We start from the raw sequence: 26,113 nt of genomic DNA, 5'->3' as shown, positions 1-26,113 counted from the left end.
TCCCCGTTATTTAGGTGTCTTTGCTATTTTTCACAGGAGAACTATTCTGTGTTCTCACCTGTCCTCCTCAGAGGCAAATGTAACCCGATGGGGTAGAGTTACTCAATGAGAGTGCTCATTTCAGGCCTAACCAAGCTAAGCTTGGAGAGAAACATTTCCCATCTATCACTGTGGTAACCCTACCTATCCCTTGTGCAATGGTGTCAGGAATTGAATAACTGCATTCCTGGTTGGGTGGGGCTATGTCTGTATTCTTCCTTTTCCTCTCATAATTTCACGCCTTTCCTTATAAATTGTACCAAAGCTTAATTACCTTACCTAGGTACTGAGAGCTTCTGGGCAGGTCTCCATTCTTGTTGATTGTTCTTTGTAATTTTCACATACCTGTTCCTGGAGCTTAAAGTATAGAAATCTCCCCTTACAGCAGCCCTCATCTACAAATAGCTTGTCTTTCCTGCCAATCTACCAACCTTTCTGGTTTCTTTGCTTCATACAGGCTATTTCAGATCCTGATGTATTGATTCATGGTATCAGTCAGTTATTTACACAAGACTGAGATTTTGTTTTCAGGGCACAGTTCACCTTAATGTGAGGTGACTTGCAGAATCTGCATAATACAAGCCTATGAATCAGTGCAACTCCTGAGTTATTGCTCTTTTAAACTAAGCTTGATTGAAGAAGTTTCAACTTTCTACTGCCCCAGGGGCTAACTATACCACAGATAAACCTGTGTAAATGAGTTCAGATATCTATGAATGAGGAAGTCATAGGCTTGGATCTTGTCTCAACCATGAACACATTAGATGGCGCAAGGCAAAACCTTCTCTAAACTCCCCCCTCTCCTGCACAATATGGGAAATAGTAATACTGACTTACTTTACAGGGTTGCAGAGCAGACAAGATAAATATTAAATGACCTGAATACTGTCAATACAAAGGAGTGCTAGTGTTCTTTTAGGAGCTACCTCTGGGTAGCTAGAGCAGAGCCTGTCTTTGTTCTTTCATTGTCTGTGTATCTGATTCTCTCCTTTTTGTTGGTTAATTGCTTGATAATACTGTATTTGTGCATATTTTCAATAGTATAGGTCTTTTGACAGTCTCTCTCCCATACCTACATGCAGGAGGGTGCTTACTCCCCCCTCCCCTTCATGCCCATTTAACCCTTGCAGTCAGGGGAAAAGTAATATACTTGAAAGAAAAATGTAGGAAGGAGCAAGAGACATAAGACAATTGCACTGAGAGGAATGTGGACAAAATATATATTCAGGATGCCACACTTGACACCTACTTTATTAAACAAAACAACTTTTAAAGAGTTCTGTTAAGGTCTTTTTCTCTGCCTGCAACGCCCCCACCAACCTTAGATGCACACCTTAACATGGTAAAGGTGTCCAAGGATGTCAGAGAAGCCAAGAGCGATATTGCCAGGAAGCCAGACTGAGCTCCTAACAGAGTTGTCCAAAGCAGAATAGTCAAAACTAAGACACCAAACTAAGATGCATTCACCCTCTTCAGGAGGAATGGTCACATCAGCAGAAGATAATGGGTATCTGTAATGGTGATGCAGATAGATAAACTCCTGAAGGGCAGCTACTGGGCAGCAGTTGTAACCGAAGGTAACACTGGTGGAGGATCTTTAACAGACAATGGCAGTGATGATCAAACTAACTCCGGTTAGTAGTGCACAGGAGGAGGCAATGATTACCCACTTTTGAATATTTTTACTGTGAAAACCTTACAATGAAATAATCTAAAATTAAACAAGTGAGAGTGGCAGCATATGAGCCAGCCAGCCCCCTCCCCCCCCCCACCTCCAGGTTGGAAGGCACTCAAACAGCTACAGGGGAAGAGCAAAGGACAAGTTTGAATAGAGTGTCACTAACGATATAGCTAGATCAAAACAGAAAGTTAGGCTAGTGGCCAGCATGCACAGAGGTGAAAAGAAAGTCCAGTGCTGCATGGCCTTACCATGGGAACATGGAGTCTGAGAAGTATGAATCAAGGCAAACTGGAAACTGCAAGGCCAGAAATGAAATGGTTACAGATTGCATTTGGTGACTGGAAATGCAAAAGTAGGAAACAAAGCAGAATCCAATGTTGAAGGAAACTTTGGTCGAGGGATATCACCAGTACAGATGGCCAGTACAGAAATAAAATGGACTGCATAATTGGAAACAGCAGATGGAAAAGCTGTATTCTTGCTGCCAAGCAAGACAGCAGGAGATTGTGGTAATGTCCATGAACTCTGAATATCAAAAATCAGAGTAAAGGTGGAAAAGATTACTAAAGAAGCATAGTGCTGAAATATAATAACATTCATGTGAAATTTAAAGTCAACATAAAGAATAGATTTGCATTACAGAACTCCATGAACCTGGAGAACTGTAGAATGGAAGCAGAAACATGATTAGAGAAGAATGTAAAAAGAAAAAAATCCTATATGTGGGTAGATAACAGAAGCATTATTTATAATTGGTAAGAACAGGCAAGAAGCAAAAGCAAAAGGCAAGAAAAATAGGGTCAGAATTTTGAATACAACTTTTCAACAACAATCACATAGGGACAAAAAAACCCTTCAATGACTAATGCAAAGAAATAGAAGAGAACAAGGAGAGAAGAGCAAGTGACCTCTTCCAGAAGATCCAAGAAGCAAAATGGAAATTCAAACCTTGATTAGGAAAGCTAAAAGACCAATAGGGGAGCAGACTATCTGTTCTTGTTGTTAGTCACGAATTCGTGTCCAACCCATCACAACTCCATGAACAACATTCCTCCAGGCCTTCCTGTCCTCCACCATCCCCCGAGTCCACTTAAGCTCACTGCTTCAGTGACTCCATCTAGCCACCTCAACCTCTGCCATCCCCTTCTTCTTTTGCCGTCAATTGTTCCCAGCATTAAGCTCTTCTCCAGTGAGTCCTTCTTTCTCATTAGGTGGTCAAAGCATTTGAGTTTCATCTTCAGTATCTGGCCTTCTAAAGAGCAGTCAGGGTTGATCTCCTTTAAGATTGACTGGTTTGATCATCTTGCAGTCCAAGGGACTTGCAGGAGTCTCCTCCAGCACCACAGTTCAAAGGCCTCACTTCTTCAGTGCTCAGCCTTCCTTATGGTCCAGCTTTCACAGCCATACATTGCAACTGGGAAAACCATAGCTTGACTATACGCACTTTTGTTGGCAGGGTGATGTCTCTGCTTTTTAGTATGCTGTCTAGATTTGCCATAGCTTTTCCCCTCAGGAGCAAGCGTCTTTTAATTTCTTGGCTACAGTCCCTGTCTGCGGTGATCTTGGAGCCCAGGAAAATAAAATCTGTCACTACCTCCATTTCTTCCCCATCAATTTGCCAGGAGAGGACCGGATGCCATGATCTTAGTTTTCTTAATGTTGAGCTTCAAGCCAACTTTTGCACTCTCCTCCTTCACCCGCATCAAGAGGCTCTTCAGTTCCTCTTCACTTTCTGCCAATAGAGTGGTATCATCTGCATATCTGAGGTTGTTGATGTTTCTCCCAGCAATCTTAATTCCAACTGGTGATTCATCTAACCCCACCTTTCTCATGATGTGCTCTGCATATAAGTTAAATAGGTAGGGTGACAGTATACAGCCTTGCCGAACTCCTTTCTCAATTTTGAACCAATCAGTGGTTTTGTGTCCTTTTCTCACTTGCTTCTTGACCCGCATATAGGTTTCTCAAGAGACAAATAAGATAGTCTGGTACTCCCATCTCTTTAAGAACTTGCCACAATTTGTTGTGATCCACACAATCAAAGGCTTTAGCATAGTCAATGAAGCAGAAGTAGATGTTTTTCTGGAACTCCCTAGCTTTCTCCATGATCCAGCGTATGTTGGCAATTTGATCTCTAGTTCCTCTGCCTCTTCGAAATCCTGCCTGTACTTCTGGTAGTTCTCGGTCCACAAACTGCTGGGGCCTAGCTTGTAGGATTTTGAGCAGAACTTTGCTAGCATGTGAAATGAGTGCAATGGTGTGGTAGTTCAAACATTCTTTGGCATTGCCCTTCTTTGGAATAGGAATGTAAACTGACCTTTTCCAATCCTGTGGCCACTGTTGAGTTTTCCAAATTTGCTGGCATATTGAGTGTAGCACTTTTACTGCATCATCTTTTAGGATTTTGAATAGCTCAGCAGGAATACTGTTGCCTTCACTAGCTTTGCTGTTGCTCAGACTTCCTAAGGCCCATTTGACTTCACATTCCAGGATGGCTGGCTCAAGGTCAGTGACCACCCCATCGTGGTTATCAGGGACATTAAACTCTTTCTTGTACAGTTCTTCTGTGTAATCTTGCCACCTCTTCTTGATCTCTTCTGCCTCTGTTATGTCCCTGCCATTTTGGTCCTTTATCATGCCCATCTTTGCATGAAATGTTCCTTTCATACCTCCAATTTTCTTGAAGAGATCTCTGGTCCTCCCTATTCTATTGTTTTCTTCTATTTCTTTGCACTGTTAATTTAAGAAGGAATTCTTATCCCTTCTAGCTATTCTCTGGAATTCTGCATTCAGTTGGGTGTATCTTTCCCTTTATGCCTTGCCTTTCCCTTCCCTTCTTTCCTCAGCTATTTGTAAAGCTTCCTCAGGCAGCCATTCTGCTTTCTTGCTTTTCTTTTTCTTTGGGATGGTTTTAGTTGCTACCTCTTGTACAATGTTGCAAAGATCCGTGCATAGTTCTTCAGGCACTCTGTTTATCAGATCTAATTCCTTAAATCTATTTGTCACCTGTACTATATATTCTCCAGGCATATAATGTAGGTTATACCTGAGTGGCCTCATGCTTTTCCCTACTTTCTTCAATTTAAGCCTAAATTTTGCAACAAGAAGCTCATGATCTGAGCCCCAGTCAGCTCCTGGTCTTGTTTTTACTGACTGTATAGAGCTTCTCCATCTTTGGCTGCAGAGCACATAGTCAATCTGATTTCTGTGTTGACCGTCTGGTGATGTCCATGTGTAGATTCATCTCTTGAGTTGTTGGAAAAGAGTGTTTGCTATGGCCATCATATTCTCTTGACAAAATTCTACCAGCCTGTGTCCTGCTTCATCTTCATCAAGGCCAAACTTGCCTGTTATTCTGGTTATCTTTTGCCTTCCTACTTTAGCATTCCAATCCCCCATGATGATCAGGACATCATTTTTTGGTGTTAATTCTCGAAGGGGTTGTAGGCCTTCATAGAACTAGTTAACTTCTTATAATTGGCTGGAGAAACAGGACTTGACGTAAATTTAGAGATGTTTTTCAAACTATGATAAACTAACTGGAATTTGATATTAGAATGTTAAAAAATATGCAGTAGGAGGTTGACCCAGTGAAACCAATGTTAATGTTTGTGATGTTTGATTTTTTTTTTCAGTCTTAGTGTGTGTGTGTGTGTGTGTGTGTGTGTGTGTGTGTGTGTGTGTGTAAAGAACCGGTTAACTTCAGCCTCTTTAGCACCAGTGGTTGGGGCATAGACTTGGACTACTGTGATGTTGAATAGTTTGCCTTGGATCTGAACTAAGATCATTCTGTCATTTTGGAGATTGTATCCCAGTACTGCTTTTCCTACTCTTTTATTGACTATGAAGGCTACTCCACTTCTTCTGAGGGATTCTTGCTCACAGTAGTATCCCTGAGGGTCATCTGAATTAAATTCACCTATTCCTGTCCATTTTAGTTCACTGATTCCTAAGATGTCGATGTTCAGTCTTGTCATCTCTTGTTTGACCACGTCTAGCTTGCCTTGATTCATAGATCATACATTTCAGGTTGCTATGGAGTATAGATCTTTGCAGCATTGAACTCTCCTTTCACCACCAGATATATCTGCATCTGAGTGTCCTTTCACCTTTGACCCAGTCGCTTCATTCTTTCTGGCACTACTAGTACTAGCCCTCTGCTCTTCCCCAGTAGCATACTGGACACCTTCCGGCCTGAGGAGCTCATCTTCTGGCGTCATATCTTTTTGCCTTTTGGTACCGTCCATGGGGTTTTCATGGCAAAGATACTGGAGTGGGTTGCCATTTCCTTCTCCAGTGGATCATGTTTTGTCAGAGCTCTCTGGTATGACCTATCCGTCTTGGGTGGCTCTGCACAGCATAGCTCATAGCTTCATTGAGCTACGCAAGCCCCTTCGCCACGACAAGGCAGTGATCCATGAAGGGGAGACTATCTGACCAGGGTAAAAATACATGGAAGAACTACACAGAAGAAATAAAAAGATGAATGGTTTCCTATAGGTAGAGGCATCAGACAATGGTGTATTTTACTTCCCAGAATGTATCATAATGAATGCTGGATTAAGATCAGAGGCAAAAGGGGTGAAATTAGAAGATAGTTTATGATATACAGATGATACAATAGTACTGGTCAAAAGCAGCAAGACATTGAAAGGACTTCTAATAAAACTGAAAGAAGAAAGTACAAAACCAGGAAAGTGCAGCTGAACATTAAGAAAACAAAGAGTACAGAATTTTACAACTTTAATGTCAACAATGAAAAATTGAAATTGTGCAAGTTTTTGGATCTTTGGCTGAATAATCCAAAGGCAGACTTCAGCCAAGAAAATAGAAGACTGAGACTTGGAAGGGTAGCAATGGAAGAACTAGAAAAGATCATAAAGATGTTTCACTGAAGCTCAAGGCCAAGATCATCACAGTACTGTATGGGTTTGAAAGCTGACAGGAATAAAACATCACCATTTGAAACATGGTAATGAAAAAGAGCTTTAATATCCTGGAGGGACAGAAAGTAAGTGTGTCCTAGATCAAATCAAGTCAGAACTTTCCCTGGAAGTATAATATCAAAACTTTATCAGTCATAATTCATGCATTTTGAGAAGGTCAGGCTCACTGGAGAAGACAGTCATGCTAGGGGAAGTTGAAGGCAGAAGAAGAGGAAGACCAGCTTTGAAATAGATAAACTCCATAAAGGAAGACACAGCCTTGAATTTCCAAAAGCTAAGCAGAGCTGTCAAGGGCAGGCACTATGGAGGCCATTTGTTTATAGGGTCACCATAAATTTGAAATGACTTGGTGACATGTAACAACAAGAAACTTTAAAAAAATGGGGGCATATGGGCTCAGGAGGTTCTCATCTTCTTAGTAGTGTAGCTGACATATTGAATTAGAAGTGCAAGAAATTGGAAGAAGTAGGTACTCTATTTCACATGCAGATAGTGTGAAGCCCACTCTGCAAGCTCTGTTAGTCTTGCTGTAATCCCAGTCTGTAGTGTGGCTAGACAGGAAGACAGCTCTTTGATGCAAGCCCAGAAGCTAGTGTATGAGATTTTGGGAATTGGCTATACTGAATAAGGACATCTGATTCCCTAAGACAGGCATGAATACACACAACCTTTATTTCACTCATCCTGTAATCTGGAAGACACTTTCTCCATTGTTGGCTTTGTGCTATCATAATGAAATATAATGAGTGGAAAGTACTTCAGGAAAGAGGTACTTCAATATTTTCTATGTTGATCCAATATATTATCTGCTGCTTGGTCTTTCAAAAATTGGCTGCCCCTTCCTGGCTTGTGAGTGTCAGACATGCTGGTAACCAGTGTACCTAACCATGAGAATATTGTCAAAAATTGTTTAATGAAAATATGCTTTTTCCCGTTTGAAAACATGTCTGAGGTTGTTTGGTGGCGGCGGGGGGGCGGGGGTGATGAAAAGAGCAGTGACTGTAATAGGGAGTATAGTTACAAACTAGTCCAGAATTCACCACATGCCAACAAACTAATTTCTGAACTCTCGTGACAGTGACCCTGCTGAACAGTAAATTCTTCTTCTTTTTTTTTTTAATCTGCCGCTCCTATAAGGGTGGGGGCATCTAGGTAAATTTCCATCACATTTGCTTTACCTGGTCTCCACTTTAACCCTCCTTACTTGATGACACATACACCTTGCTATGAGAGTTTATTGCTCACTGAAGGAAATAATTACTTCCTGCAAATAATTATATAAAAATGAAGTCACAATAACAGGCCCATTTTCTGGGAAGTGATTCAGTTGGAAGTGGGTAAGGAAAGTGCTTGAAAAAACATAGCAGCAGTACTTCTCTACACTTCCTTCTTTGGCTTCCCTTAATGAAAATTAGATAAGCATCTTTTTTCAGAGCCTACCCAACATGTGACTGCAAAGTGCTAATACCATCCAGAAATGCTTGCGATATCTTTGTCTTTTTGACACCCTCAGCAGAGCCTTTATTCAGTCCTGCCAGTTCAAATCCCAAGCTACTCTACTACATTCAGTTACTGGGGGCAAAAGTAATTGCTGGGAAAGCACACAGCTTTAAGAATGTAACCTCCCAAATTTGTAATGGAAATAGCTTCAATACCCTGCAGGGAGAAGAGATCAGGTGTTGTCTGTCTTAGTAGAAAGAGGAGTTAATTTAGTCACTTGCAAATTTCAAGAAGCAATGTAACTCTGGTACTCAGCAGGTATCTTCTCTTTCATTGACCCTTTCCTTGCTGTGGACTCATTCTTCCATCAATTTCTACATTATGATTTAACTCACAGTACCGAATACATTCCCACCCTCCATCTAATATACTAGTGAAAGATTCTGGAAGAATTACATGCAAATTCTGCCAGCACTTGTGCTGTTGTAGATTCAATAATTCCCTTTTCCCAAATCCATCTTAGAAACCATATTTTCCATTGTCAATGAATGCCTTAGTTGGTGCCCTTTTGTGCATTGGGATAGAGGTTGTGATGGTCATAAATGTTCTCTTGTATTGCCATTGCTACTCTCTTGGGAAAGGCAAATTAACAAAATCAAGAGGTAACCTCAACTACTAGTCCCAGGAGTTGGTGGCTCTTATCTTTTGATAATATTTAATTATACAGTTACATATTTTATTTGGCCATGTGCATTTGAAGTGCCAGAGTTCCTGCTATGGGGAACAAAAATGTGATCTTGTTCTGAGGAGAACAAAAGAAGAGGAAATAGAAACTAATTGTGTGAGCCATCCATAACCTTTAGGAAATACTGCTACAATTCTGTAGACTCTGTTGCCCTGCCCTCTGCTATATGGGTTGCTGTGCTGAACCAGCTCTCATCAACACATCTCCAGCTCCAATCCTTAAAAAGACAATTCTGATCCCAGATATGGGACAGGGATGCATTTTTTGATCTGTTCGATGCAAGTGGTTAGACTTTATCTCTGGCCTCCCATGTCTGAGCTCTTTAATCGGTATACGTGTGTTTTTCGGTAATGCCTGGCATTTGTTAATACCCCTGTCTGTCTGCTCCTTTTAGTAGAAAAGAGAACAGGTATCCCCAAAAGGAATTAACAGCTTTAGAATTTTTCCTAAGCATCTGCCTTTAATAATAATAATAACAGTGGCTACCCCAGTAGAACACAGCAACTAAGAATACCTTACTACCTGCTGCTAACTAAAGCCTCCTGGGGTTGGCAGCTATGAATCCAGTTGCCTTCATTTTGCATAGTGCAGAGCAATCTTTGTAGCTGAGAAACAAGGGACTACAGAAAAAAGCCAAAAAGTTACCATTTCAAAACTTAAACACAAGGAACAAGATGCTTGTCTTTGCAGGGCATCCAAATATAATATAGCACATTTGGGTAGTAGTACTGGAATAGGTCTGAAATACACTGGAATAGTGTCTATCCAGTGGCCCATGGTAGAATCTCTCTTCAAACTCCACCAAACCCAAAATAGAGGAAAGAGTAAATGAAATATTTCAGGATGATGTGGCTATGTACCTATTGAGTCAGGCAGTATCTTACAGGGAAAGGCTACAGTCCTTCACACTTGTTGACCCCAAATATGATAACAAAGTCTCAATCTGAAAAAAAACAAAACAAACAAACCTATCCACCAGTTCTCTCAAACAGGAAATAATGAAGTAGAAAAAAAATACTCCCAATCTTTCTGAAAGTCCTTGATGACCCAGAAGCAAAGCCTAAACTGTTATATGGAAGGAAAATTACTCCCAGTGAGGAGTCATTAATGCACTAAAATTAACCACATGTATGTATTGCCATCATACTTGGCACAAGTGAGTTATTCTAGAGTTTTATATCTGCAATATTCAAAATGTCCTAAATTCCACATCAGGTTTATGAATGATCACTTCATATCTATGAGTTTTTCTACCCACTATTTTTATGAATAGTGGGTATCTTTGTTGTGCCATGGTATCTTCTCATCCTATATATATTTGTACACTGTACTGTTCTGGTTAGGGTGTGTGCTCCAGAAGATGGCTGGTTTTCAGTCTTTTTAGTAAGGCAGGATGGAGGGAATGTACAGTCTAGAGCTATACCAAATGTTTGGCTGAGATTTGGAGTCAAAAGTAGCCATTGAGCTGGATAGAAATATTCTTGAGAAGAAAAGCTTGAATTAAGTATGTATTCATCTTTTTTTGCAGGAGATCCAGGCTGGCACCATTGTTTCCTCTGATGATGCTGGCTGTTTCAGCTCCATTCCCCTATGTCTCAGTCTGTCCTGATGATCACAGTTTTTTATGATCCCAGTACCATTTCTGTTCTATCTCTCATCCTGCCCTGATGGTCACAGTTTCCTGTGCAGCAGTTGTATTATTGTAGAAAACTACTTTGTGTGTTCTGTCATCTGCATCTCCATGCTTTCTTTCTGTGCAACCATTAGCTCCCTAGACAGCACCCCCTGCCCCATTATCAAATGCACACAATCAAATCTGAGTGAATCTGAATGGTATTATAGAATGTGACACTGAAAATGCTGTGTGTATTAAAATGCACAGTTTATTAATAGTAAACTTCCAGTGTTTCTTTTTCAAACCTCCCATTGTTTGACACCTCAGTGTCTAATATGAGTCATTGTTGTATAGTGATTGAAATGCTGGACTGGGATTCAGGAAATCCGGGTTTTTGTTATCACTCAGCCATGAAGCTCACTGGGTGGCTTTGGGTTAATCATGGATTCTCAGCCTAACCTGCCTCACATGGATGTTGTTGTGAGGATAAAATGGAATGTAGGAGAACTTTATAAGGTTCCTTGGGTTTCTTACAAGAGGAGGAAAGGTGGGGTATTGTAATGTGACGATGATTGTATTGTACCCTCTACATTCCTTGCTTTCACATATACATCATCTACCAAGTAATGTTGTAACGCTGGTAGGAGTTTGTGACAAGTTCTTTTATTTCATGTAATAAATATCTGTCCTTGATTTCTCACACCTTGGGGTAGGAGCCACTGTTCAATGAAACAGTATCTGTCTTGAATGCAAAAGTCCCAGGTTTAATTCCTAGCTTCTCCAAGAAAGCCTGAACAACCCCTCTGATATTCTGGAGAGCCTCTGCCAGTCAGTGTATGCTGTGCTGAACTAGGCAAACCAGCAGGCTGATAGAGCATAAATTTCCTGTGTGCCTCACTTGGCATAACAGGAGGTCACACAGTAAAACAGAAACTTCTGTCGGACTTCATTTGGATGAAGCTGGTTCTATCAGCTTCAATGCATCGTAGTACCCTGGGAAAGAGAAATTGTATCTCATAAAAATGATATGAAAGTTTTTCTAAGATGTAAATAGCATAAGAGAAAACCACAAGTGAAGCAAACTGGTTGACATACAGAGGGGCCATATAATAAATCAGAAAATTGGTTGAAGAGACTGAAGGCTCACGTTTGATGTGACAGTTTTAGAAGATCCTCTTGTCGTACTCTTGAGAACCTGTCTCAAAAAGTCCAGAAAACATGCAGTGAAAGGAAATGGCTCATTGATGTTTGGACAAAGGCAACACGTGCTATAAATAGTCGTATTGGTAAACAGTCAACTTCTTAGTAATATCCCATATATTTGTGAGCTTGCCTGCTTCCCTTCTGTCTTTGAATCACTTTTCTGGCAAGGGTAGCAGTGGGATTTGATGGGTGACTGAAAAGGAGGGTAAGGTAATCAACCATGTTTGTGGAACCTGAGCCTTTGCCTGAGAGAGGACTATCTCTCAATTCCCTTCTTTTTACCAGAACTGCATGGGGGAATACCACTGTTTTCCCATACTTTAGGGAGAAAGCAGTGTCTCTGTAACAGCAGCAATCACTTCGCTGAACTTCACTGTATCTGTTTGCTTACCTAGCAGTCAACACACCTTACACTAAGAAAATGGGTAAAAATTTCGACAGATATCAAGACTAGTAGGGAAGGGTGTTGAATGGATATTGGGCATGAAGAGGTGAGTAACAACCAGCATAGCTACTTAAGCCTTTTTCAGATTTTTTAAAAAACATGTTTAGCTCATACAAAATCTCACATTTGGTGCCCCAGCATAGATACATGAAATATGCTATCAAATAAGGCCCCTCACATACATCCGAAGGGTTGAATTCTGTGGATTCAGGAGCCTTGGAAAAGCCAAATCCTTTTAACATACAGTTGTATGTAATATACAAGGAATTTTTCCAAACAGTGCAGTGAAGATGAATGTGTCACAGCAAAACCTGCTACTACAATTCTACTCTTCTTTCCTTCTCTCCTTTCCTTCCCCTGCTGCCAAAAACATATGCATTGTATGCATTGTAGAATATCTTGGAAAGGCCATGGTCTCCAGGATTTGGAGTAGACCAAAATGAAAATAGACTCTAATTGTATAAGGATTCTGATTGCATGAGAATTTTTTCCCAAGCACATTTTTTGAAAACTCTTACTGAAAATGTAAGAGTGTAATAGAGCTGGTGCAGCAGGTAGGTGAGCATCTCAAGGTATAGGGGTTGGGAGAAAACAAAAGGCAAAGGAAAGAAAGATGAAGAAAACCAGCTAAGCAAGGTTGAATTTGATAGTGGTTTGTTCATTAAGCTATAGATTATTTTTATACCCACATTTCCATAGATATTGCAAGTGTTTGGCATTTTCCTAGATCATCATCAAGGTTTTATAGTGCTTTAAAAACAACAAAAACCATAATGAATGGATTGTGGAAGTTCATTTAAGAAATCATGAAAAACAGTCTTAACTGTAGGTTTGTGTCAATGTGCTATATAGATTCAACTTGACACCTTGGGAATCTCTGTGACACCAATCATAGCAACTGTGGATCTCTATATTGTATTAGGAAATTAGTGCATGTTTCTAGATGAACTAATGATTACGGAATTTCGCGCAAGGGCCACTGATAAGAACTCTGCTACTGGTGCTATTATACTCCCTACAATACATCCTTTCCCAGAAGCAAGAGGAAAGTATTTTCCATAAATTCACACATCCCTGTGATTTCCTGGTTTTCAGAAAAGGCACTGAGTACTTTTCAGAACAATACCCAAAGAATTGGATTGGGTATTGCAGGGAATCAGAGTGTCATGGCAGGCACTTTGTAATTAGAACAGCTTGATTTGTCTCCACTAATCTTTCCTCAGCTGTGAATTTTACATCAAATAGCTGGTTTTCCCAAAGGTACTATAAGAAGCAGAGACCAAGCCACAGTAAATAAAGATACCTAATCCATTTTAGACATGAGCCAAGAGCCTGGCTTCCTCATCTGTCAGGGGTCTCCCTTCCCTGTATTTATGAGGTGTTTCATTCTGCAGACATTCAACTTTTCCTACAGTCCATGGGTGCAAAGGGCAGGCTGCCTGTTTGCTTCATTGTGAGAACAAGAGAAATATATTAGCAATCTTGGTGGTCAGTCTAGTGAACAGCCAGGCTGGAGCTACCTTTTCCTTCCATAAGTAGTTTTAACTAAGATTAATTTTATTAATGTTTTGAGAAAGCAAAGGCCTAGTGGTGGAATTTTAGTAGCTCTGGGGATACCTTCATTAGTTCTTGTGTGTATTTTTCATTTATAAGGCTGTATTTCATCTTAAGCAACACATGTTCTTAAGGAGTTGTGTTTCAACTAGATATAAGTAGGGCATGCCCTAGTATTGCTGTCCAAAAAATCTCTGAAGTAGGTATGTCAGCTGTCGGAAGAGTTTAGCAAATCTCCAGTCTTGGTGCAGTGCTCAGAAATGATGGGTTTAAATTAGCAGTGTGCACCAATCCCCAGACTCAACTTGGACCCCAATTTGGGAGGGGAAAGCCCTGATTCTGCTTGGGCTCATCAGAGACTATCTGTTTAGGCTTAGATACTAAACATAAGCCAAGATAAGGAAATCTGAAGTGTGATGCCTCCACTATCATAGGAAGTAAAAAATCTATTTTTTTTATTTTAGTCAGAATTGGAAGGCATATGTAGGCATGTTATCCCCTTAAGACAGGATTACATCTGCCAAATGTCAAAAAAATAGATGCAGTGATTTTTAATGCAGTGTGCTTTTATATGTTGATTTTTTCTTAAAGCTCTGAAATGCTGGTAACTTTTATATCCTGGCAGAATTAGATATAATTTGCAAAAATAGTTGCACCTGCTGAGGGCTTAAGTTGTTCAAATTTCAGATTAATAGACCCAAGGAGTTTCATGGCTTCATACAAGAGCAGCCTTGACATATTGAAGACGTCCCAAAAGAGGAAATGCTAAGGGTTATGGAATTATACTGAAAGCAAATTTAGTGAAGCCTGTTAGCTTTGAAGCAGGTTATGGAGCATTCCTCAAAAAAATCAGGGGTGCACAATGGAGAGTGAGTGCTAGAGGTTTAATCCATCCATATGTCTGGGCCATAAATGAGGTCTCCAAAAGTTTAAGCCATGGATAGAAAAATCCTACTATTATGCTGGCTTGTGTGTGCACATGTGTGCACACTCTGTGCACACTCTGTGAATAGCATCTTCCAGAACATATTTTATTGGTTTATTTTTTATCATGAAATAAAAACTAACCATCATAACAAGCAAAAGCTATAAATGTTGTAGTATTACAACACTGGAAGGATAAATGGCCACCTGTAATAACACAATAGGTGGAGGATTTAATCAACCATTTGATTTTTGAATGGGTGATCTTTAGGCTTAACTTACAAACATAAAATACATAGAGATTTGAAGTCTATTTGTCAAGAATATATATAATATGCAGATGATACCACTCTAATGGCAGAAAATGAAGAGGAACTAAAGAGCCTCTTGATGCGGGTGAAGGAGGAGAGTGCAAAAGTTGGCTTGAAACTCAACATTAAGAAAACTAAGTTCATGGCATCCGGTCCTCTCACTTCCTGGCAAATAGCTGGGGAAGGAATGGAGGTAGTGACAGATTTTATGTTCCTGGGCTCCAAGATCACTGCAGACAGGGACTGCAGCCAAGAAATTAAAAGACGCTTGCTCCTGGGGAGGAAAGCTATGGCAAATCTAGACAGCATACTAAAAAGTAGAGACATCACTCTGCCAACAAAAGTGTGTATAGTCAAGGCTATGGTTTTCCCAGTTGCAATGTGTGGCTGTGAAAGCTGTACCATAAGGAAGGCTGGGCACTGAAGAATTGAGGCATTTGAATTGTGGTGCTGGAGGAGACTCCTGCGAGTCCCTTGGACCACAAGGCGATCAAACCGGTCAGTCCTAGAGGAGATCAACCCTGACTGCTCTTTAGAAGGCCAGATGCTGAAGACGAAACTCAGATACTTTGGCCACCTAATGAGAAGGAAGGATTCATTGGAGAAGAGCCTAATGCTGGGAACAATAGATGGCAAAAGAAGAAGGGGACAGCAGAGAATGAGGTGGCTAGCTGGAGTCACTGAAGCAGTTGGTGTGTGCTTAAGTGGACTCCGGGGGATGGTGGAGGACAGGAAGGCCTGGAGGAATGTTGTTCATGGGGTCGCGATGGGTTGGACACAACTTTGCAACTAACAATAGCAAATATATAAAATTATTGTTAATAACAATAGTAAGTTCCACTGTATAGTAATATTCAGTGATACACAATATAAATGTAATCAGGGCTATGGAGATTTTTGTTTTCTTAAATATTATTCACAATTATCTTTCTTGGATTATGAATCAGATGTAACTTACAAGAATGACTGTAAGAATAACCGGATGCCATGAACTGTACAGGAAGATGGCATATGAATGGAAGGTATCTCTAAGAGGCCCAGGCAAGAATTGCTAGAACAGACCAATGGTTAAGAGATTACCTTCATGTGTCTTTGGCATAATTCATTGCTAGAACTTAGAGGCAGTTTAAAAAGTTGTAATTTTTTCTCCAATGCTGGTGGGTTTAAGAATGAAATGATTTTTTAAAAAAGCCTAAAACAATAAAATAATGAAATGGGATTGTGGAACATGGGAAGTGGTGGGCTAACCATCTGTTGTGGGCTCTTGCATGTCTACAGAGTGCCTCTGATGGCTTCTGGAAGTCTGTGGCGACTCATGTTCCAAGAGAGCCCCATGAGATCCGTATCCTGAATCCATATTTCATCCAAGAAGCAGCCTTCAGTTTTATTGGCCTTCCTTTCAACAATGGCCTAATGGGCAGGGGGGTAAGTATGCAGGAGACCTTACTTCTAACATGACACTTGCTTTCTTTTTTGCTGGTGATGGAAAGGAAAACCTTGAGTTAATCCACAAGCCTCTTCCTTTCCCTGAAAGTTCACCCAGGTAATAGATACTATAAGACCTCTTGGACAGGAACTGTGTAACTTCTGTTTTCTGCAGTGCCCAACAAATTAATGATAAATGTTCAATAGCAACAGTAGTGGAAGTTAGAAGGGCAGTGGGGAATGATAAAAATAGACATCTCCAACAGGGGATACAGATAAATTGTGATGTTATTCAGTATGTAAATGGGCAGGTCAGACTGTATCACAGAACCTATACGCATTGAGATGTGACAGCATCATACATTGTGATGTACTTGTATGCCATTTGGAGAGAGTTTCTATGTGTGACTGTGTGTATGTGCTTTCTTGGGGTATGAGTATATCGAGTTATGCTTACAGTTCCCTGCTTACATTTCACATGAATGTATGAAATGTAATTCCCTCAAAACCATGTCAAGTAGCTCAAGGATGTTAGTATTACAGAGATGTAATACTGCAGCCCTGAAGCCAATAAGAGTGGACCCATTTGCCAATGATTACTTCCACCAGTCATAGCTGTGTGTGTAGTGTATCATGGTGTGCTGTTAAATTTGCTGCAAGTTGTAACCAAGATTAAGTCTATAATCATAGTGGAGTAAAATTTATATTTTTGGTGAAAAATTACTTCTACAGCCCCCAGAGAATATGATCCCCCAATCCATTTGCGTATTGCATTATGTAAATAGTCTTACACATTGATCAAAGAAAAAATGCATTCTGGATACCTGCTGCTGCCTTGTGGAATACAAGCAGAGACCTGGAAACACATGTTGCTTTGAATTCACAACTTGTAAGAGGGGTACTCCTGTTCAGGGTTCTATCCAGCCTGGACCAGAATTGCTCATGGTTCATAACCATACATACTAGGAGGAGAAGAGTTTCTTAACCTCATGGCACACATCTTTCCCCAGTGCCAATCCACACTTCAGGAACTATAAGCACTTAGGGTCTCAAGTAGGCCAATTTCTTCCTCCCTGCATTTCTACTCCCTCATTTTTATTTTCTTTCGTGGCTACCTTATGCATTGAGTGGCACAGGTTGCCCTTTAATAGTTCTGGAACCTTGGGTGGAAGCTCACTGGTCCTTGTTGAATAAAATTGGTTGGTTTTTTTTAATATCTTTGAGCATTTATTTATTTTTACAAGCATAAATATTTCTGCATACCTAAGGAGCCCCCAAGTATGAAGAATCATGCCATTTGGGGAATTTTGTGTCCCCATTTTGCTTTCAAACAGACAGACATGAAATTATCTAAGTTTAGTATTAATGAAGATACTTCCTTATGATGGAGAAAGAAGTGGTCACAACAGAAACTCACTTGTATTTTTATCTCTATTTCTCTGTCCTTTGCCCTCAAATTTGCAATTTTGTGGATTTGACCATCATGTACTTTTAACATGAATGTATGCTTGTTTTCTCCATTAAGTTAGTAAGCACAAGATATGAGGAAAGTTGTTGCTGAATGCAGAGAAAAGTATGTGTCATCTATATCTAAGAGGTTTCTATACTGGAACTGATCTGACTCAAAGAAATAGACAAAGAAATACAATTATTCTGTAGAGCAAGGACAAACTGCCTCTTAATTTTTTAACTACTTCTAACCTTGCTATTATACTCTTACTTCACCCCTCAGCAAAATGGATTTGATTTTCCAAAACTCTTGATATGATACAGTTAAATTAATTTTTATTTTTATTCTACCTAGCCATATGTCCCTATAGGCCTATGCCCCTTTGAATCCTACTAAGTTTATTATTCACACTATTTGTAGCTTGGGACAACCAATCTAAAGGTGACATTGTGTAGAAAAATATTTCCTCATCTCAGTTTTCACTCATCGGTTCACAGAATAGCCTTTGTTCTTTTATGCTACAAGGCAGGGAGGCTAGATACTGCCTCTCTGCATTCCAGTTGAGCTTTGTAATTGTAGGGATGTTTGTCATCTCCTCTCTAAGGTAAACAATCCCAGCCCTTGCAGTTTTCCTGTACAGAAGAATTAGTCCAGATCTGTAAGAATGTGTTCCCCTTTTCTGGTATGCTCCACCCTCAGTGCATGTTGAAGTATTTTTTTTCCTGAAATGGGAGACGTGGAATTAATGTAACATGCAAGGTGGGAGTTCTCTAAAGGTGTGCTTCGGTCACTTACTTGGCACAGGACAGGATTTAAGGGAGGCAGACCACCTAGATACTTAAATGTCAAGGAGTCATTTGATAAATACAGTTAAATTAATTTTGTAAGCAGACACAGGGGAAGAACATCATTTGATTAGATACCAGAATTGACATTCAGCCTCAATATAAGTTGTACCTCTGGTACTGAAGGATAATTTGACTGAATTGTTTACAGAGGATAGTGAGAAATCCACTGATACTGCTGAGAGTGTCTGTTTTTCTAAACAAATCTGTTCAATTTGGTTGTTCAGTTTCTACTTGTAGAAGAGAAGAAATAAGGAGTTACCATGCCCCTTCACCGTGCTAAAATGTGGACAGTGCCAGGAATTTCACGATGGACTGTAAATGGGGTTTGATATCAAGGAAACCACTGTGCATTTGTTCCTTCTTAGTCAGGTCCAGTTTGCTGGATTTTAATGCATTGTACAGCAGCCTAGTATTTACAGATCTGCTGGAAATGTGACAATACCAGGCATGCCTTATGCCTCATAGCATGCATACCTTGTTTCAGTATCTTCTGAAGGTCTGTGTGCTGATATATCTAAACCTGTACATACAAGTGGCTAAATTCAGAAAAAAGGAGGAGTAATGCCCATTAAATTGCTCAAATGGACTCTGCCTCTGGTAGCACACTGCTTGAACATGTTTATTCCTGCACTATACGAGTATAAGAAGAGCCCGCTGTTGCTCCCCAGCCCCCTGCACAACTTCTTTTAAATACTCAGGGATCCCACTCTGAGAGGATTTTGCATTTTATCAAGCATTTCCCTAAACAAAACTGCACAAGTCTGAATACTGGGAATCCATGTTTTTCATGCTAGTTCTCGTTATATAACAGCTCTTCTGAGGGATGTTTAGTGTGTATGCTAAAATAGCAGGGAGAGACAAACTAAATCTTTGCCATCTACTTTTTCCCTCAGTTTATTCTTAACCTTGGAACACATTGTCTTAAATACAGAGGCAAGTACATTTCCTTTGGAGTGGAGAAGAACTGCAGATATGAGCATGCTGTGAATTTAACTTTTGAGGGTTGATAGCTTGTGTTTCATGTATTCAATTGATAAAATCAACCAAAGATGTTGTTTATTAGAACCTGATGCTTCACTTCATGAGAGTCTGCTTGGGCATTTTAAAAAATCTAGTTGATGAGACAAAATGAACTAGCTATGCAGGTGCAGAGTTTTGGAAAGGCAAACTCTTATGCTCTGTGCAAGGAAAACAGTGATCCCAGTTGAAAGTGTAAATCTGCCTCCTCTTGTCCTGCATTTATGTGTTATTATTTAGTGCACAACTAGTATTTGTGAAGGTAGAGTCAGGGAAAAGAGGGATGGATCTGACACGGGGTTTCTTATTCATCATTGCAGTTTCCTGTGTCTAAACTGCAGTGCCCATGCACAGCCTGATATTACCTCTGTCTTCAGTATAGATGAGATGAGAATAGGCAAACTGTGCATGATTCAATCTGATCTACAGCTCTCAGATGAACCTGCTGATTATATTTGATACCACATCCTCAGTAACTTATTTACATAAGTACTCCAAAAGGTAGCATGTGAAGTTCTGCAACTTTGATACATCTTTCTGTCTAGAAATTGCATTCTAATGCGATTCATGACTTTGTTTGACAAGTGGAATATACATTAAACAGTTGCAGCATTCTGATTCAGAATTTCAGCCAGCCAGCCATGCCTCCTCCAGAGCAGCGCATTCTGTTCTCCACCCATTCCTTTCCTCCTTCCTTCAGCTGATACTCACAGGCCCATAGCTGCCGAGCTGGGCTTTTGTGGTGGGGATGTTCTGTCCGTGTATTTTTAAGAATCCTTGTACTTCTGTGAACCTCAGAGTTCCACCTAGTTTGTCATACCTCCCTCTTGTTTTTCATTGGCCTGTTTTGGCTTGAATACTGTCAACACTTGCTACTTACATTCACTATTAGAGGGAATGATGCACAGCACAATCCCACACTGCTGCTGAGTATGAATCTTCATAACAAAGGCATTGCAGATTAATACATTTATTGTATTTATATCCCACCTTTTTTCCTGTCAAGGAACTCAAAGTGGCTTATTTCATTCTCCTCCTCTCAATCTTTCCTCATAACAACAACCTATGTGGTAGGTTGGTCTGAGAGTTTGCAACTGAGCCAAAGTCACCCATTGAACTCTCTGACTGCAGCGCAGGGACTGGAATCTCAGACCTTCTCTTTTAACCACCATATCCCACTGGTTCTCATTCATGTATCATGTAGTTCCCCTTTACCTCTTAATATATATGGTATCTTGAGTGTGCATTAATTATACCTCCTGTTGCATCAGAAACAGAATCAGAGAGGTTGCTGTGGAATTAATCAAGAAAATCCTGGTCTCACTGAGGACCTATGCTGAGCATGTCCAGAAGTGTACAAAGAGGTGCTAGCAAAGTATAAGGTCAGCAAAAGGCTTGAGGAAGATCATCTCCTTAATAACTAGGGCCAGTTGGATTGTAATATTCCATTCCTCTTTTCAAGCTTAAATAAACTTCAGGGCAATGTGAGCGCACCACATATGGAAACAATGTGCTGTCAATTAACTTTGTAATTTTGGGGCTTTTTCAGCAGGGTTGAGAAGGCTGGGTGAAATGGTTCAAGGCTGATCCCAAAGCATTTCTTCTAGGATTTAATAAACGGTTAAATACAGGAACATCCTTCACTTTGAGACTATAATTTTTGCCAGATGAATCTGAAGAATACCGTGAGGTACAAGAGTGCATAGGCAGCAGAAATGGATAAAAGATCAATCCCAGGGTGGCAGACTTGCTCTCTGGGTGGGATTGCATTGTCTACATTGGGAGTGGAGTAGCTATTGGGAGCATGCTGTCTGACTGATATCTGCCTCTGTAGTGGGAGAAGGATGAATGGCCTGTTTAAACCAAATTTGCTTTGAGAAAAGTAAACAAATTGTCCCCCGCAAGCTCACCCCATCCATCAACACTATTTGTATTTGGGGTATAAGAGGAACCATTGGCTGCTTTACTTCAGTAACATCTACTGTTAAAGTAGAGGGTATGAACCTCACCACTGAAATATCTGTACTGGTTCCCTATCTGTTCTCAGATTATGACCATTAAAGCCCTATTCGATTTAGGAGTGCCTCCTTTAGTCCAAGTGTGCTCATCATTAAGATCATCAACTAAGATTCATTTATCAGTCCCAAACCTGCATTTGAGTGGAACAAGCAAAGGAGAGAGCATTTCCTATTGTTGCACCTAGTTTTTGGAACTCCTTGCATTAGGAAATTTTATTTTCTCTCCTCATCATTTGCCTTGCACTAGAGCATTAAGACCTTCCTGTTTCAGAAAGCTTTTGGCCTTTAGAGGCTGGTTCCTTCTGGACTTACCATAAGTAATATTCAGTCCTACAATCTCTCTATGACTTTTAATTGCTTTATTTGTGCTTTTGGTTGGTACATCTTATATGTTGGTTTTTTAAGGTTCTTGTTCACTGCCTTGAACTGTACAAGAAAACAAAATATTTCACTTTGTTTCATTTACTTAATATTGTTGCTTAATTAATTCATTAATATTGTTCTTCGTCGTGGTCTCTGTGCATCACACATATGCGTGCTGCGTCTGTGCAGTGCCTGTTTTCAGTACGATTCTCTCAGTTCTAACAGTTTTTGGCGGGAACTCTGCTCCCCCTCCCTCCATACAAATGGATGGAGTCCCCATCCTCTCGCCACTCTGCTTTCAACCACCATTCACTGTGCCTCGTATTCTCTCTCTTTACTATTGTTCTCTCACAATTTACTCTATTTATCTTTAAAACTTTTCTTATAACTTTATCCTAAACACTATCTCCTCAATACCTTATCCTTACCACACAAACTACCTTTTTGTTAAAAATATCTCTTGAATATTTTAAATAAGTAAAGGCCACTAGTGCTAATTCACTCCTACAATTCATTCTTATTAATACATCCTTGTAGCATTTTATTAATATTTCTTGTAACATTTTGAGCTTGTCAAGTAGCATACACTGTATCTTTTCTATTCTGTCTTCTCTAGCATGCCAATTACATCGCCAGGAAACTACCATTAGGAGAGATCATTCCGTAACTCTTGGTGGATTGCAGTATGTGTTGGCATGTGGGAACAAGTTTTGAATATTTCATTCTTGGCCATAGCTTATCCTATTATTCAAACTTCAGAACCATGGATTCTCTGCGAGTTAAATTTTATATAACCCATGATCTATTGCTGGATTATGTGGCAGTTCTTTAACCCTCATACAACCCATGGTCCCCATGTTCAGACAACACAGCAAGCCATGCTTGAATATTCAGAATGGCAGTCTACATGCTCTGCAGGCTGTGGGCTATGTGGGTTGTTTGATAGTGTGAACTGGTCTACTAATTCATTAATTTTGCTTTGGGGAAAAGTGCTAGCCATAACAGAGTCTGATTTAGCTGATATGCATCAATGCTGTGTTTATGATCTGACTTTACTTGCCTACTGTAAACATGTGTTGAGTTTGTGTCACTTCAGAATGATTCCAAGTTACAAATGTACTTTTCTGCATCTAATTCAGAGGCAAACTAGGCATTGCTTGTAAATGTCAATACAAAAACCTTGTTTATTTTTGTTGTTACTATTTATAAAAAGCAGTCTTGAGGGGCTACAATGCAATTTTGCATTGAAAGAGCTGGGTGAAGGGGAGAGGGTGCTTTACTTCTTCCTTTGCTAGCCAGTTTTCTGCTCATTATCTTCCATTTCCAAGGTGATATTCTTCCTGGCTGGGATCCAGATCCTAATAATTAGGATTTATTTATCCTAGTAAATATGTATATTGAACTCTTCAGGAAAAGCAGCTTGAGGAGGGTGATTTCCAGTGGGTAAACTGCCCAGCAAAAGAAGGGTTTTTTGCAGATCCCCAAGGCTACTTTTAAAATGTGATTTTGCTGCATGCATCTGTGTGTAATGTGTAATTTGGCCGTTTATGCTATCTCCAGTTTGTATTTACTGAGGCTTACTAAAATTAATTTCCTTTCAAAGGGGCTTGAACTTCAAAAGCTGGAAGATATTCTAATTATGTGTCTTTGTCCAATTTCTGTTTTGTTAGTTTATTGAATTTGTAGTGGTTAAGATACTCTCTCGTTAGAGAGAAAATATAGCACTGGAAACACAGTTAATACATTCTCTCTTCTCATTATTTATATGCAACCTTTGATAGTTTGGCTATGTTGATCTGGTCTCATCCATCTAATAGAACTGTACTCACAGATGTGCCAATAGCATTCTTGGAACCTTCAGTTGGTACCCACTAACCAAGGATTATGCTGACTGTACTACCTGCTGATAGTGAGCCAAGGGATTCACGGTGATGGGAATACCTCTTGGTGCACACTTTTCATCACCACGCACAACACACCAAATTAGTGCTACAGTACTCCCACACTCCATCAGGCCCAATAGCACAACCCTGCTGATGCCAATCCCCAGACATTTGTAAAGGCAACAATGTGAATCTACTTATCTATTTTCATTTATAGCTCTCTTTTACTAAAATGAGTGCTCAAGCTTGAAAATAATATTATGCAAACAACAGACAGTATAGAGTTGTTATTATCATTGTTGTTGAAACATAAAAATAAATGTAAATTTAATTAAAATTTAATTTTAAATTAAAACTCCATTAAAACTTACCAATAAAAAAGAAGTGAACAACACCCTGGAAATAAAACTTAGTTCAGCAACAGATTAACTTGAGAAACAAAAGTCTGCCTGGATAAATAATGACTTTGCCTGCCAGCAGAAGGATATCAGAGATAAAGCTAGTCTAGCCTCCCTTGAAAGAGGGTTCCAGAGCCTGGGGGCAGCTACTGAGAAGCCCGACTTTCACATTCCTATCAACCATGTCCTTGATAGTGACAGGACAGAAAGAAGGGCCTCTCTTGAGTCTCCTAAAGCCTAGGCAGTCTTTTATAAAATGAAGTCTTTCAAATCTCTTTTCAAGTAATGTTCCACTTTACAGGGAACACATTATAAGGAGCAATTTGAATTATGCCCCCAAACAGACCAGTAGCCAATAAAGTTGTAACAAAGGAGTTATAGCTTCTTATAACCAGCTCCAGTCAATAGACTGGCCATAGCATTCTGGACAAACTGCAGTTTCCAAATACTTTTCAGAGGTATTTGCCCCTGTGACCCAATCTGAAATATCAAGAGAGGTATACTTGGCACATAAGTCTTAACTGTATAAACTCACTCCTAGCCAATGCTGAAACACAGTTATCTAGGCTTACTAGTGCCCCATTTCAGGTCATGAGTCCTGCTGAGCACAGGGGTTAGCCCTGTTTAGGGTAATGTTGCTTCCAGTTCCCAAGGAGATGATCAACAAGTTCAACTTCAAAATTTGATGAGCTAAGTTTGGACAAATCTGGGTTGAAGTACTGAGAGAATGAGTCAACAATCAGGGTTTCAGATCCAGTAAGCAAAGTTCAGCAGAGCCAGTGCTGACTTCCAGGATAGACAGCACAGGGGAGAGTCCAGAAGCAAGCCCAGTTTAAGCCAAGCTCAAATATCATTGAACAAAGCAAAGGATGCATAGCACCATGGAGAACTCCAGGTGGGCCTGGGATCCAGAAAAGCTCAACTTGTATGTTCCTGTAACAGCTGGCAGTCTCGGACTGAATTTTAAATATGGCTTCCTAGAGCCAGCTAGCTCCTCCCATTTATGCTTTCTTTGGAAGACTTTGGCTGTGGAGGTATGGTGGTGGCTTTGCAACGAGAGCTGTTGCTTTCCTTCTCCTCTCCATCTTCATCACCATTTGAAAAAGCAGCAACTATGTAGCATCCGGAGCCCTTGAAAATCCTGGAATGGTGTGCACAGGCATCAGGCTTTTGGGATCTATTTCATGTTTTACTAGACTCAGAGATCCACTAACTGGAACTTGGTGGGAAAGACAAATGCTTAGAATTCTATTAAAGAATTCTCAGAGTCAGGAATATGTTCTAAGCTCCAGAATTGAATGGCATTTAAAATCCACACAGAAACCATGGTTGCCCCATGCTTTCCACTGAAGCTGTACAGTTTACATTGATGTGGGGCAGTCATGTTGTTGTTGCCATTGTTAAATTAGCAGGAGTCAGAAATCATTTCTGATCTACTAGAAATCACCCAGAGATGTACAAGTAAATCCAGATCCACTTTCTGCCACTTTCTGCCATTGCTAAGTCTTCCTCATTTCATTTTTCAGATGGAAAATAAGAGAATGGATAGAGTCTTTTGTTCAGGCTAGTCTCTTCTTTGTTCTGACATGTGCATTTGCAAATGTCATTTTGGTCCTTCTGTTTTGACACTTCTTTGCATACCCTGAAATAAAGCTCACTTTAAGCAGGGAGCTTCAGAGTCAGAAATCGCAAATGTGTGGACAAAGCCCTACAACATCTTAGTCTTTCGATTGCCTGAGATGGCAACAGGGCTATGGCTTCATCATGGCAGCAGTATTATGGCAGGCATCACTTGTTGACCATGTCAG

At 40.1% G+C, this 26,113-nt stretch overlaps 1 protein-coding gene across 10 annotated transcripts in view; it reads left to right on the top strand.

Annotated features, from left to right (window-relative positions):
* ST3GAL3 (ST3 beta-galactoside alpha-2,3-sialyltransferase 3) overlaps window positions 1–26,113 on the top strand; it is a 237,435-nt gene that overhangs the window by 168,424 nt on the left and 42,898 nt on the right. For all 10 annotated transcript variants that reach the window (XM_044442715.1, XM_044442726.1, XM_044442694.1 and 7 more), the window contains one exon: window positions 16,182–16,328. In XM_044442715.1, coding sequence (XP_044298650.1) covers window positions 16,182–16,328 — 147 coding nt within the window. The remainder of the gene's footprint in view (window positions 1–16,181; window positions 16,329–26,113) is intronic.

Source organism: Varanus komodoensis, unplaced genomic scaffold, assembly GCF_004798865.1.
Source record: "Varanus komodoensis strain SLA01 unplaced genomic scaffold, ASM479886v1 scaffold1, whole genome shotgun sequence".
Classification (NCBI taxonomy): domain Eukaryota; kingdom Metazoa; phylum Chordata; class Lepidosauria; order Squamata; family Varanidae; genus Varanus; species Varanus komodoensis.
The sequence above is the reverse complement of the archived record's forward strand: the minus strand, read 5'-3'. Positions and strand labels throughout refer to the sequence as shown.